The sequence below is a fragment of the Sus scrofa genome, chromosome 11, assembly GCF_054392235.1.
Source record: "Sus scrofa isolate SSC_HxYL_T2T_F1_AM1 chromosome 11, Sscrofa_HxYL_maternal_Yorkshire_Landrace_v2.0, whole genome shotgun sequence".
Taxonomy (NCBI): Eukaryota; Metazoa; Chordata; class Mammalia; order Artiodactyla; family Suidae; genus Sus; species Sus scrofa.
The window spans coordinates 56,198,500-56,213,437 of NC_139393.1; the positions used below are offsets into that span (position 1 = coordinate 56,198,500).

The 14,938-nt window shown below is 39.0% G+C and overlaps 1 protein-coding gene across 38 annotated transcripts in view; it reads right to left on the reverse strand.

The window, feature by feature from the left end:
• Nucleotides 1–14,938, reverse strand: part of MYCBP2 (MYC binding protein 2) — a 268,897-nt gene that overhangs the window by 14,842 nt on the left and 239,117 nt on the right. For all 38 annotated transcript variants that reach the window (XM_084982014.1, XM_021065747.2, XM_084982012.1 and 35 more), the window contains 9 exons: nt 11,845–11,925; nt 10,329–10,595; nt 9,331–9,614; nt 7,865–7,961; nt 5,765–5,884; nt 3,645–3,746; nt 2,174–2,302; nt 1,690–1,822; nt 46–149 (listed from right to left, as the gene is read on the reverse strand). In XM_084982014.1, coding sequence (XP_084838140.1) covers nt 46–149; nt 1,690–1,822; nt 2,174–2,302; nt 3,645–3,746; nt 5,765–5,884; nt 7,865–7,961; nt 9,331–9,614; nt 10,329–10,595; nt 11,845–11,925 — 1,317 coding nt within the window. The remainder of the gene's footprint in view (nt 1–45; nt 150–1,689; nt 1,823–2,173; nt 2,303–3,644; nt 3,747–5,764; nt 5,885–7,864; nt 7,962–9,330; nt 9,615–10,328; nt 10,596–11,844; nt 11,926–14,938) is intronic.

A 14,938-nucleotide genomic window follows, 5' to 3' on the forward strand; every position in this document is an offset into this window, starting at 1 on the left:
GAACACATGCAATTTCTTACTGTGATGGCCTAACTACACACACACCTGGCAATCTGCATCTGAACAAACACTGCCCACAGCCGACAACTCCGTTCCACTCCTGGAGCCACAGAAACGGCACGCTTCTGAGCTACTTGTGGTGGGTTTGCCTAGGTTCAAGCAGAAAAAGAAAAATCCTCCCTAAGAATATGTTTTCCATGTGTTTTAATATAACTAATGGGAAAAAAAACAAAGCAAGCAGACCAGATTTGTATCAGTTGCTATCACTGAGAAATTGGCGTGGCAGTTTTACAGCTGAAGGGTTGTAAACTGCCCTAATTACAAAGTAAATAATCACATACAGAAAAGGATAAGAAACTAAAGAGCTGCCTGAAACCAAATACATTATTAAGTGATTTATTTGTACTTTTTCAGTAAATAGAAATAGACAAGGCTGCTAGTCAGGACAGCAGGTCAAGCAGCTACGGTAATAAGCCCTTCACTACGAAAGCACAATACCAGATAAAACCTAACAACAAAAATTAAATAAATATAAAAATACAGAGAGGAAAGGGGAATCATTTCCACGGTGACAATATCACAAGGCTTAGGAGAAAATCTATCATCAGAGAAGATGAAACATGAAAAATAGAATTAGTCCCACCCAAAGAACTAAAGATAAAAGCCGTTTGAAAAGAAATTTAAATATGTTTGAAAGAAAGAACAGAACAGGAGTTCCCATCGTGGCTCAGGGGTTGGTGACTCAAACTAGGAACCATGAGGTTGTGGGTTCGATCCCCAGCCTTGCTTAGCAAGTTAAGGATCTGGCATTAACGTGAGCTGTGGTGTAGGCTGCAGACGTGGCTTGGATCCTGCACTGCTGTGGTTCTGGCGTAGGCCAGTGGCTACAGCTCTGATTCGACCCCTAGCCTGGGAACCTTCATATGCCGTGGGAGCAGCCCTAGAAATGGCAAAAAGACAAAAAAAAAAAAAAAAAGAACAGAACAGAATTATAAAACAAAGACAAAACAAAAGGAAAAAGCTCAAGATTTGAAAAATACACACCAAGCTCATCTTAAAACACAGATACAAAAATTCTCAATATAATTGAATTTAGTAATATTTACAGAAAATTCCTTTTAAAAAGGATAGTTGATGTCATGAATACAATGATGTTTCAAACATCAGAACATTTATTAATGTAACATACAGCATGGAGGGATTACAGGAGAAAAAAAAAATCAGCTGTGAGAAAAGACCATGATCTTGGACTATGAAAAGTTACTCATATTTAGAGTTAAGTCTGTCAGGTTTACACCTAACTCCAAAATCAGAAATTTGTATCAGTCAGACAGATGGCAAGACTACAGAGGTGTTGAAAACTGAGAATTTGTAAGATTCAATGTAACTTTCAGCCAGACTTTAGAAATGTACCAAAATGATAAACGCATGTTTTGGAGATAAAAGGACTTGCCCAAGGTCACACAGCTAGTGGCAAACCAGCTTTCCTGACTCTTAGTCCAACTTTCTACCGCAGAACACTCAACATTGTCTAGTAAATCTAAAAGCAGAGATGTGATCAATATGTCATAATCACTTGAGAATACATTCCAAATCGCTCACATCAATAATGCAACTAAACATCTAGCTCATCAGTGGGGATGGTTCGAACTCTTTTTTAAGGCATGGTTCGACCTTAAATCCTTTTACCTGTGTGTTCTCGGAATTCCACCATTGCCTTCATTGTCTTAGAATCTGCCAGTGCCATCAACCAGAACAACTTGGTTCTACCACAACCTTCATGAAGGTCAACCTTTATGGCCTCTTCTTCTTCTTTGAAGACCTATTAAAGAAAAGGGAAAAATAAATTTATCATTTTGAAAGAGGAAGTGTAAGATTCAATTATTCAATATGAGAACAGCTTTTATTTACTAAGCATGCTAAGAAGTTTCAGGTATTTCCAGACTTTTCTTTAATCTTTCCAACAGCCCTACTTTTATAAATGTGGAAAATGAGTCTCAGAGAGGTTAAATGACTTGCTTGGTCTACACAGTTGATAGATGAGACAGTTGGGAACTCCACCCAAGTCTTTGATTCCGAAGTCCATTTGTCCATTTTTTAATTTATTTCAGAATTTACTGAATATATTTTATGTTCCAGATACTGTCCTGTGTGTAAGTACAGAAATCTTCACCTGTCTTTGATGAGTTTTGGTTCGCCGATGAAGATGAAGGAATCTGTCACAGTCAGTACATAAGTTTCCACATACATTGCATAAAATGATTGCTGCAGTTTCACCGTCATCATGGTTATCACACATGGGCTAGAACAAGACATTTCTACATGTTATAACAGATTAATGAGAAAGTCTTATTTATTTATTTATTTAATTTCTTATTTATTTTATTTTATTTTTTTTCACATCTGTAGTTGTATAATGATCATCATAATCCAATTTCACAGGATTTCCATCGCACAACCTAAGCACATTCCCCTACCCTCCAAACTGTCTTCTCCGGACCATAAGTTTTTCAATGTCTGTGAGTCAGCATCTGTTCTGCAAAGAAATTCAGTCTGTCCTTTTTTCAGATTCCACATGTCAGTGAAAGCATTTGATGTTGGTGTCTCATTGTATGGCTGACTTCACTTAGCATAATTTCTAGGTCCATCCATGGAGAAAGTCTTAAATACTCAAAAATTGAATGTCATTTATATACAATAGGAACAGACTGTTACTCTGAACTCCATGAAGAATTTAGAATCTGAACATAAGACAGAATTACGGCAAGTGTACTTAAATATAAAAAGCCCTCAAAATCCCCAATTCAACGATTCACGTGCTATGTGGGTTCAATAATTAATAAAATTAATATACTTTTCTTACAGACTTAGATTTCTCCCATTATATTCAAATGTTCTGTATGCTAAACAGATAATTCATTTTAAAAACATGAATGCTGGTAAGAAAATGTTGAAAGAACCTATTTAAAGTTTTCCTTTCCAGTGAACCTAGGGACACCTATCAACTCACTTTGAGTACATTTGTGAATAAACGGTATATCATGTTGCTCTCTTTACTGCTTTATTTCTGTCTTACTCGAAGATTGATTACATTTTGGTATAAAATCTAGATTTGAAGCAGTCTGGCTAAAAGCAAATCTTGATATGATGCAAACATGACTCAGAAAAGAAGGGAAAATTTTTTTGTTGTTCTTTTAGGGATGCACCTGTGGCATATGGAAGCTCCCAGCCTAGGGGTCAAGTTTCAACTGTAGCTGCCGGCCTAAACCACAGCTACAGCAACACCAGATCCAAACCACGTCTGTGACCTACACCAGAGCTCACATCAATGCCAGATCCTTAATCCACTGAGTGAGGCTAGAGAGCAAACACATGTCCTCATGGATACTAGTCAGATTCGTTACTGCTGAGCCACAACCAGGAACTCTGAAAAGTTTTTTTTTATGCAATTAAATTCCTTAATACACTATGAAGAGCGGATCCTATGTGAAATATACTTCTGACCTGAATTGGGTGATGAGACACAATATTTTCAATAGTTCCACTAACTGAGTTTTGACATGCAGAATGTTTTTTTAAGGCTAAGCTAAAGCTTAATATAAAGAAAAGCAAGACACATTTTTAAGAAATCATTCTGATCTTACCATTTGTTTTTGTTGTCCATCCTTTCCCATCCATCTCCCGGATGACAGACGATCTACGTGGTCCTGGTCAAGAACGCACAGTGATGCCAGAGCAAGCCAGAGCTGTCGACGGGAAAGGCCGTTTGGTTACGATTTACAAAATATGGACTACCATGGCTCAGTGGCTGCTAGGTGGACTTGAAAAAAATGCAGATCCCCAGTGGCACTCAAGCCTCTGGACGTGGTGCCAGGCACGCATGCCCACTGCTGTGTGTGCCATGCACACAGCAGGCATGCAAATATGCACTGATTGAATGACTGCTGCTCTGATGAACCATTCTGTTGTCTACCTGACATAAAATTATCCCTTACTGGTCAACTATGTAAACAATACTTTGATACATAAATTTACATATTTAATGTACCAATGCCTTCTCCAAGTTTTATATTTAGTGTTATCTGCTTGAGGCACTGAATTCCAAGGAGGGTGGTCAGATGTGCACAGTCCCATGAGGATGGGTAGTAACAGTCCCTCTGAGGTTTCGAGATGCCCCTCATGGCCTAAGCACTAGGCTTGGTACACTTTGTCAGAAGTAAGTAAATGTCCACAAGCTTTAGAAAACTGTCCTCAAAAATAGTTTAAAACTTTCTGAGGGTAAGCTTCATGTTTATATAGAATGGCATATTCCTTCATTATTGAAAACCGGAAAATTATTTAACGGTCTCAAACTCAGAGAAATGCATGTGAGTGTCACTGGATATAATAATAAGAGGGGGGAAAATAGGGAAGGAGAAACTGGAGGCGAATTAAAGTGGGCAAGGAGAAGGGGAGAGCCATCTGGAGGAGCGTGGGCGGCTAGGAAAGGGCGGCTCGCAGAACAGCTGCCCAGAGCCACGTGCACTGGCAACACCGTACCCGCTGGCTTCTTCTGCCCAAGGGAAATGCAGTGTATCTTCTCTTTCAGAATTCTGAGGATAAATTTTGGCAATTTTTACTAGGCTTTACTTCCTCTTTAATGCTGTCACACTGTCCCACTTCAAGGAAATTTCAAGTCTCTTTTGGGAGTATATGGGACATGAAATTTGGTAGGTTAAAATTTACAACTGATCAGAGTTCCCGTCATGGCTCAGGGGTTAACAAACCTGACTAGGAACCATGAGGTTGCAGGTTCGATTCCTGGCCTTGCTCAGTGGGTTAGGGATCCGGTGTTGCTGTGAGCTGTGGTGTAGGTTGCAGAGGTGGCTCGGATCCCGAGTTGCTGTGGCTCTGGTGTAGGCCAGCGGCTACGGCTCTGATTAGACCCCTAGCCTGGAATCTCCATATGCCGCTAGTGTGGCCCAAGAAATGACAAAAAGCCCAAAAAAAAAAAAAAAAAAATTTACAACTGATGTCTCACCTGAAGAATGCAAAATCACTTCCTAAAAGATTCTGCCCCACCCTGCCCTAGGGACACATTCGCTGTTTTTTTTTTTTTTTTAAAAGGACCTACATATTCAGTAAGTAGGTTATTGGGCTCAACTTTTGGGCAACTGAGCTACCACAGACGAAGCAGGAGAGGCTTCATCTCTGAAGGACCTTCAGTCTATCATAGCTTAATGCTGATACTAAAATTAGAGTAAATACATCATTAAAAAGACAACACACTGACATAAGGGCAATTTAGCCTTTTCTAACCAGTATATTCTTAGCTGATAAAGAACACATAAGAGTGAATATTAACAACACCATGCTTAGTTTAGAATTCAAAAAGCCCTTCATAACTTTTTTTTCTCTTTTTATAGCCGTACCTGTGGCATATGGAAGTTCCTGGGTCAGGGATTGGACTGGAGCTGCAGCTGCAATCTATACCACAGCCATTCAGGCAAAACTGAATTTAAGCCACATCTATGCCGAAGCTTCTGGCAACACCAGATTCTTAACCCACCGAGCAAGGCCAGGGATCAAACCTGCGTCCTTACAGAGACAACGTCAGGTCCTAGACCTGCTGAGCCACTATGGGAACTCCCATCCTTTTTCGACAAATATAATATTTGGTAGAAAAAAGTGTTAAGATTAAGCTAAGCTTATTGATTTAAGTTTGTTCAAACCTATTACAAAAAAAGAACATGCAATAATATAGAGAAAATGAGAATAAACCTACCCTAGTAGTTGCAATGCATCTCACCGGAGATCTAAATTCTTCCTCCATCTTGGTCAAGGCAATGATGGTTTCTGCAATGGCATTTTTTGTCACCCGGGACCATGCTTCTGACAGATGACCCTAATGAGCAGTACAGAAGGATTTAATAAGCAACATAAGAAATGTATAATCAAAATTCTCTTATCATCTCTTGCCAAAAGGAAAGATTTATTTGCTAGTGGAATTTTATTTTATTTACTTATTTATTTATTTTTAGAGTCACACCTGAGGCATATGGAGGTTCCGAGGCTAGGGGTCAAATCAGAGCTTCAGCTGCCGGCCTAGACCCCAGCCACAGCAACACAGGATCCGAGCCACATCTGTGACCTACACCACAGCTCACAGCAGTGCTGGATCCTTAACCCATTGAGCGAGGCCAGGGATCAAATCCACCTCCTCATGGATATTAGCTGGGTTTGTTACTGCTGAGCTACAAGGGGAACTACTGCTAGTGGAATTTTACTTTATTTTTTGTCTTTTTTTTTGCCTTTTTCTAGAGCCACTCCTGTGGCACATGGAGGTTCCCAGGCTAGAGGTTGAATTGGAGCTGTAGTCGGTGGCCTATACCACAGCCACAGCAATGGGGGATCCGAACTGCATCTGCAACCTACACCACAGCTCACAGCACCTCTGGATCCCTAACCCACTGAGCAAGGCCAGGAATCGAACCCACAACCTCGTGGTTCCTAGTTGGATTCGTTAACCACTGAGCCATGACGGGAACTCTGCTAGTGGAATTTTAGATCAAAGGGTATACTTTAAAATAAAAGTCCTATACAACTGTATGAAGAATTTAACTTCTTTTCACTATTTTGATGATTCAAAAGAAAAGTAAAACTTTAGGTTCTCAATACACTTTTCCTATAGAGTTCAAGGGTATTTCATCTCTCATTTAGATGGAAACAGAAATACTGAAGTATCTATCAGTGAGATATTGTGTATGTGTTTGTGTATGTGTGTGTCTGGCCGAGCTTGCAGCATGCAGAAATTCCTGGGCCAGGGGTGGAACTTGTGCCAAAGCAGGAACCAGAGCCACAGCAGTAACAATGCTGGATCCTTAACTTGCTCAGCCACCAGGGAATTCCAAAAAATTCTGATCCCGAAATCCTTTTATTTAACATGAAATTCATATAGCTAAGCTAACTGCTTTAAAGAGCTCAAATGTGTTCAAATTATGACTACTTTAATTTGCTAACCTGATTTTTACTGAACACCAACATGTAACTACTACAGAATTTAGGTATTCCTAAACATCCTTCCTAAATAGTTTCATCCAGTGGACATACTCAGAAAGCCCGTCTGAGCACTGAAAAAATTCTCAATTCCTCTGATTGAGGAAAGAGCCATGCTGTTGGGTAAAGTGACAGAGAGAACCTCGAACTTCCGCAGAACATCCTTTCTCCTCTCACAGCCACATGCTATCAATCCTTAAAGGGACAGTTCCATGTCACATTCCCACTCCTCCAAAACGCCTGCCAGCCTGCTACTTGTCAGGACCCAATCAGCCACAGTGTCTCCCCTCCTCAGGCTGGACTCCTGCCAATGGGGTGGCACGTGAGGAAACGAACACGGCGCAACCAGTGAGAGCCGGGCACCCTGAGCACTAACTCCCCCTTTCCACACCCCCACATCTCCCCGCAAAGCCGGCATCCAGAGACAGCAGCACTGGACAGTCGTAAACCACGAGAACTGAGGACAATGAGAAACCTTCCCTCTGAAAAGCCCCTTTTTCCTTTAGCCTTTTGGATTCAGGCTGCTTTTTTTTAGGATTCGAAGAGTATACTTTCCATTTTAAGTTTTAAAGTCTTGAAAGACTTACGTAATAATTCTCAGTAAATTAACTGGGAGGCTTGAAATGAACGGTTTACACAAAGGGCAAATTTATCACCAACTGCAAAGACAAGTTGGTGCGATAGTGAACCTACAAAAAAGCCTGTATACAAAGCCAAGTATGGCGAATGTTTCTCTCCCATCGATGCAGTAGAATAATTCCTACTTGTTTCGTTAACCAAGTTTCTATTGCGCTTCACTGACACAAGGATCAGGAGAATGGGAACTTACTGCAGCCATATCCTTAATAAGCTTAATGATGATCTCCGAGATCTGAGTAGGAGTTGAACCCTTCATCCACCAATGACTTTCACCTCGTCGAATATAACTACAAAGAAAAATCTCAGTGATAATTACAAATGAGTAAGAGGAAAAGTGTTATTTCAGCATGCAACATTTCAATTTTTTTATTAAATTACAGCAGCATTTTAATTCTTAAAATGATACAATCAGGGCATTTTAAAAGAAAGTTAATCAAAACCTAACTCATAATCTATCTCTTCAACCCCAAGAAAGTAGTTATTCTGATATGAGTTCCCTTTCAAATATCTCATTGTTTATATATTATCTTTGCATGTATCTTCTAGAACAGGACTATTTAAAATATATCCAATATATCCAAAGACCACAAACTCTTTGGGCATACTCCTGTTTCTTTCAGCTGGACTTTTTTTTTCCCTCTGGCAAGGCTATCCAGATGAAGGAGGAGATATGCATTCTGGTGCTATTTGCTTTGACTAGCATTATTCCAGATGTCTCTACCTTTCTGCTGTTATACATACTGCAATGATAAACATCTCTGTATATACACCTGGCACATATATGAACATTTTTGAGAGAAATGGTTCTATGAAAGTAGAATTGGCAGGTCAAAGGATACGCATATTTCAAATACAAAGATACATTATCAAGCTGACAGCCCAAAAGACTGCAGCAATTTACATTAACATTTACATCGATGTCATAAAAAAGTGCCTATTTTTTTTCATAATGCTACCAATGAAAAGGTATTTTACTATTTTTTAATCTATATTTCCCTGATCACCAAAAAAGTATCTTTTCATTTATTTATTGGCATTTGTAATTTTTCTCCTCTCAACTGTTGGTTCTTGTCACTTATTTTTGTATCAGTTGTTTGTCTTTCATTGATTTCTAGTCATTCTTCTAATATTATGATAGTAATTTATTGTCTATTATATAAATATTAAATTTTTTTTTCAAATAAGTTTGTATTTTAAAACATTTTGATAGTACTGTCTTCTTTATGTAGCTAAATCTGTGAGTCTTCCCCTGTTACTTGTGGGTTCTGTGTTCTGTTTAAAGGAGGTCTTCCCAAGTTGAAGACTACAAAAAGATTCTTCTAAAATTTGTCCTATTTACTAGAATTTAAAAGTAGAAATACATAAGCTTTAATTGATCTCAAGCTTATTTTGTACGTGGTCTGAAGATTTACTTTTTTTTTTTTTTTAATACTTGTAAAGTACTCTAATGTCATATATTCAGCAGGCTTTCCTTTCCCCACTAGTTCAAAAAGATACTTTTACTGTACACAGCATTGTCTTTTACACATGGGTCAGTCATTTATGACTTCTATTTCTGGTAAATAAGCAAATGAGATGGATTTTGAAATGTCTTAATTCTCCACACAGTAGCTGACTCTGTCTTATTTTTGTACTAAAACAGATACAATGACCAACCTGGAATTGAAAATCATTGGAAGGGTAACTGTTGTAACTCCTTTGCCCACGGAGGTACCAGCTGTTCCTGTGATGGTAGTTCCTTTGGCTTTTAGCTGTACTGTGAGTGCTTTGGCGATGCATCCTAGGAACATGTCCAAGATACCTAGCTTATTCCAATCTCCCTTCTCTGTTGAGTGAATAATATCGCTGATATCTGCTGGAGGGAGGGATTTCACTCCTATTATGCTGGCCAGACGATTAGGGGTCACTTCTGGCAAAACTCGTCTCAGTAAGGAGGTCACCTGGTAAGAAAAATAAAAGAATCCTATTTAAAGACTGACATTAAATTTTTTTTTTCTTTTTAAATGAGGTTAGCTACCATTCTAACTTCAAAAGTTTTGAGAAGGTAGAGAAATGATTTACACATAATTTAATTTCTCAAGTGGTAACTACCACTCCAGGGCAGCCCTAAAAAAAAGCATGTTTCTTACTTGGTCCTTATATACCTCATGGTAATAAGACATTTGGTAGCCAGACCACTCTTTATCGCAACAGCACATGAGTAAAGTGGAATATATTTGCTTTTCCATATTCTCTTTCTAATGAGTCAAAAACAAGAAAACAGTGGAGATCCTGTCGTGGCTCAGCTGTAACGAACCAGACTAGCATCCATGAGGCTACGGGTTTGATCCCCGGCCTTGCTCTGTAGGTTAAGGATCTGGCATTGCCATGAGCTGTGGTGTAGGTCATAGAAGCAGCTTGAATCCATTGTTGCTGTGGCTGTGGCAAAGGCCAGCAGCTGCAGCTCCGATTCAACCCCTAGCCTGGGAACTTCCACAGGCTGTGAGTGCAGCCATACAAAGGAAAAAAGAAAAGAAAAGAAAAGAGAAAAGAAAATGGAATTAAAATACAATCCAAAACAACCAAACAAAAAACAGACTCTGGTTGTTGCAGCAATTTGTAACCAAGCTTCAGGTGGCAAAATAAGCCACAAGGTAAGTGGTATGATCAGTCACCTGTCTCTGGACACGGGGCGAGGCAGTGTGGAGCAGTGAAAAGAGGTCCTGGAGCAGAGTCAGCTGCTGGGCCAGATACTGGCGGCCTACGTTGGAGCCACTCAAGGCTAAGACCATGGAGAGCAGCTCAAAGCAGTAGGCGTCAGAGGAGGCATCTTCATCGTTGGGCTGGGAATTGGCATTTTCTTTGCTTGATATGGCATGTTCCCATTCTTCACGAACTCTGGTGGCTTCCATGCGAATAGCCTGGACGATGTGAGCACATACCTATTGAGAGCAACATAAAGAAAATATAAAAACATATTTTTAAGGCCTACTTAAAAAAAAAAAGAACAGTAGTTGACACTCAATTTTATACTCTGCCTCCCAGTTAATTCTTCATCATACCATTCTCTCTCTCTCTTTTTTTCTTTTTAGATATAATCCATTTTATTAAATCACAGACTCTGGGTACGTAATATTTACTCAGTGTGACCAAATGGGAGATACACATAAATTGCTTTTGCTGCAGTGTGATGGTTATCCCAAAACCAATCATGACTTTTGGTTTGAAAGATAAACCAGATTCTATTTTCATGAAATACAGATTTTTACATGAAACATCATACCATTCTCTTAACTCATCTCAAAAACAATTAAGGAAAACTAGGGAAACCATGATTAAAAGTCAAAATATTTAATAACTAGTAGAGAACAGAGTTATATACTAGTTACCAATCCCCCTGCCTTTGGTTTAAGACATCAAATGAAAACCACTATATTTAACCACTTCTAAGGCAGATTTCTCCCCAGTTTAAAAATTTCTATTTATAATGTGCTTTATAATTGATACAATTCAAAATTAAAAATTTTTTTTTAGTGATACATAAAATAACAGCACATTTTACAATTGGTAGCCTCTAAGAGTCAATAAAATGCTGTTAAAAAGATTAAGCACTGATAAATTTATTATTTATTTAAAAGATTTAATGGTGTTGAAAGTTAAAATAATGGGCTAGTTTAAAACCTCATCCCAAAGTCAATACTTTGACTTTTGAAGGCCTAATTTGATGTTATTTAGGCACCCCCTTTACATGAACCATCTAGTTCCTCATCTCTTGATAATTAAAGATCTTAATACTGGCTTAGTTAACATTACAATTGCTTGGCAAAGTAAAAAAAAAAAAAGACCCAACCAACCACCACCACCAACAACAAAAAAAAACAATGGGTAAAAGAGCACAGGAAATGCACATGAAATCTGATATAGCTGGATATTTGACACCAAAATGAAACAATCTACCTGAAAATGAGAAAAACAAAGAGCGGCAAGGTAAGAAAGTTAACATTCATAACAAAATCTTTAAAGTGATGCAGGTATGCCAATGTATTCCTTCCTCTCTAGAAAAAGGCAGACACATTCTGCAGAACCTATAAAAGAGTCAGCATAAAAAAGCCTCCATAAATTTTGGAAAATGCTTTACAACCTAAAAGCAAACAAAAACTGACAAAGACAATGAAATGGCTATGAACCAACCTGTTTTTGTAGATTGGTCAGTTTACTCCTGCTGAATATGATTCCAACCATATGTTCTTTCAGGTCAGCATCTGATGTTGCCTTTATGTAGAAAAAGGAAAAAACAAACAAAGTAGGCTCTTTCAATAAATTTGTATATATGATATTTTGAAGTATCCTGAGAAATAATTGAGCAGGTATTTTTATAAGGTGAATTTATTTTTTAAATTCAGATCCATAACACTAAGACAAAAGATAAAAATTTTGAAGAAATCACTATTGGCTAAGGTGACTAAAAGGACAAAATACCTCAATTTAGGAAATCTAGGAGCGGTAACCAATCTGACCGATAGTATCATAGTATCCATGAGGACGTGCTTTGATCCCTGGCCTCGCTCAGTGGGTCAGGGATCCAGCATTGCTATGAGCTGTGGTGTAGGTCACAGACTCAGCTGAGATCCCACGTTGCTGTGGCTGTAGTGTAGGCTGACAGCTGCAGCTCCGATTTGACCCCTAGCCTGGGAACTTCCATATGCTGCAGGTATGGCCCTAAAATGCAAAAAAGCCCACAAAAAAACCCCAAAAAACACAAAACTCCTCAAAGAAACCCAGAGAAGCATACTATCTTTTCCTGGATTTATTTAATCTAGTCAATTTGTGTCACTTTGAGGGAATCTGTTTCTTTTTCTTTCTTTTTTTTGGTTTTTAGGGCTGCACCAACAGCATATGGAGGTTCCCAGGCTAGGAGCTACAGATGCCGGCCTACTCCACAGCCTCAGCAAGGCCAGATCTGAGCCACGTCTGCGACCTATACCACAGCTCAGGGCAATGCCAGATCCTTAACCCACTGAGCAAGGCCAGATATTGAACCTGCAACCTAAATTGTGAACATTATTAGTTCATATCCTACGGTCACTGGGTTATTAGAAGATCAACTCAGGAAAATGACATTTGGTTAAAAGGAAAATGTCCTGGATGTTCCCGGTGTGGCTCAGCGGCAACAGCCTGACTACTCTCCATGAGGATGTACGTCTGATCCCTGGTCTCATTCAGCGGGTTAAAGGAACTAGGGTTGCCATGAGCCGTGGTATAGGTCTCAGATGCGGCTTGGATCCTGCATTGCTGTGGCTGTGGTGTAGGCCAGCAGCTGTAGCTCTGGTTCAACCCCTGGCTAGGGAACTTCGATATGGTGTAGGTGCACCCCTAAAAAAGGCACACACACACACGCAAAAAAGGAAAGTGTCCAAACAAAACTCTGACAAAGGTGGATTTACATTAAGCTACTTTTACACTGACAATAAAGAACATATCATGAGAGGAAAAATGAAGACTGAAGTTTTATAGTGCTCATTATATCTATAGCACTCTTTTAAGTGACAGACAAATATACAGATTAAACACACACACACACAAACTTCCGACACCAAAGTAGTGCTTAAAAGCAAGTTACAGCATTACTTATATGAGAAAAGTCTCAAGTCACCCTGTTAGGACCTTAAGAAACCAGAAAAAGAATAAATCAAACCCAAAGCAAACAACTCAAAGCCATAAAAGAAGATATATCAGTACAGAGTCTAAGGATAATAAGAGTATACTTAAGCAACCTTTGCCAGTAAACTCAGCAACTGAGATGATATGGGCAAATAACATGAAAGATAAAACTATATACATTAGTCAAAATTCAAAACGATACAGTTTAAAAGGATAATTTTTTTTGTATGGTAAATTCTACCTTAAAAATCTAACTTATAAAATGATTCCTTTAAAAATTATGTTATCTCATGGGCATCCAACCATCCTATTCAACCTGAATGTCCCCGCATACACTCTCCCACTGGGAGGCTGGCCTCTTCAAGGCACCCTTGCTCCCTTCCTCTTTATCTAACCTCCATCGGTTCTCTTTCAGGTCTAACTCAAGTCCAATATGTGCCAGGAAGCCTTCTCTGACCACTCCAGGGCACAATAATGTCACCTGTACTCTGGAATCCTATGACATGTACAATTTTTTCACATATTTAATAAGGCAATTATATACTATGGAGTATCCCTGATAATTTTTTGTTTTTTTTGAGGGGGGTGATTCGTTCACACCTAAGAACAGAATACAGGATACAAGCTTTTTGAGGGTTTGGTATCAATTCTCAAGGCTGTTTAGCAAAGAACTGCCATTTATTAAAATTCAGCAAATTTAATGAATACTTAGTCTTGTTTTTTTTTTTTTTGGTCTTTTTTTTGTCTTTTTTGTCTGTTGTTGTTGTTGTTGTTGTTGCTGTTGTTGCTATTTCTTGGGCCGCTCCCGCGGCATATGGAGGTTCCCAGGCTAGGGGTTGAATCGGAGCTGTAGCCACCGGCCTACGCCAGAGCCACAGCAACGCGGGATCCGAGCCGCGTCTGCGACCTACACCACAGCTCACAACAACGCCGGATCGTTAACCCACTGAGCAAGGGCAGGGACCGAACCCGCAACCTCATGGTTCCTAGTCGGATTCGTTAACCACTGTGCCACGACGGGAACTCCTGAATACTTAGTCTTGTAGGTATCCAAATGGTATCTCCAAAGATGCTGAAAAAATTACTAGAATTTACAAAATCCTATTTTTTTTAAAGACCCTAAATAAAGAAAAACATGGATGGTTTAGAGACTATTATATCAGAAGGTAAGGGGTTAGCCTAATTAAGTCCTCAAAATTATCTTTCAAAGGGCTGTCAAGGTGATTATTTGTAACATTAAAGACACAAGAATTAATAAGGCTACTCAGGGTTGACACCTCTTTTTGAAAATGGATGTGATTTTCCTCTTAGAGATAATGCTTTAGATTAGACTAAACAAGTAAGGCAAATGCATTTTTCAATTTTAAGAACCATGTAAAGAACAGGTCATTCCGATAGAAATTTACTGAGCACATGTGTGTTTATGCCACAGTGGGCAGAGACAGACCAGACATGTATTTGGTCTTTAGGGAAGCTATAATTCAATAGAAGAGATAAAGCATGTACACAAACAAACACGACAAGAGACACAGAAATTACTATGAGGGTTAGCAGGGGAAAAACTACTTTCTGTCTTCTCCATGAACCTTCTTTAGGATTTCCCTGAACAATCAAAGAAGATTCA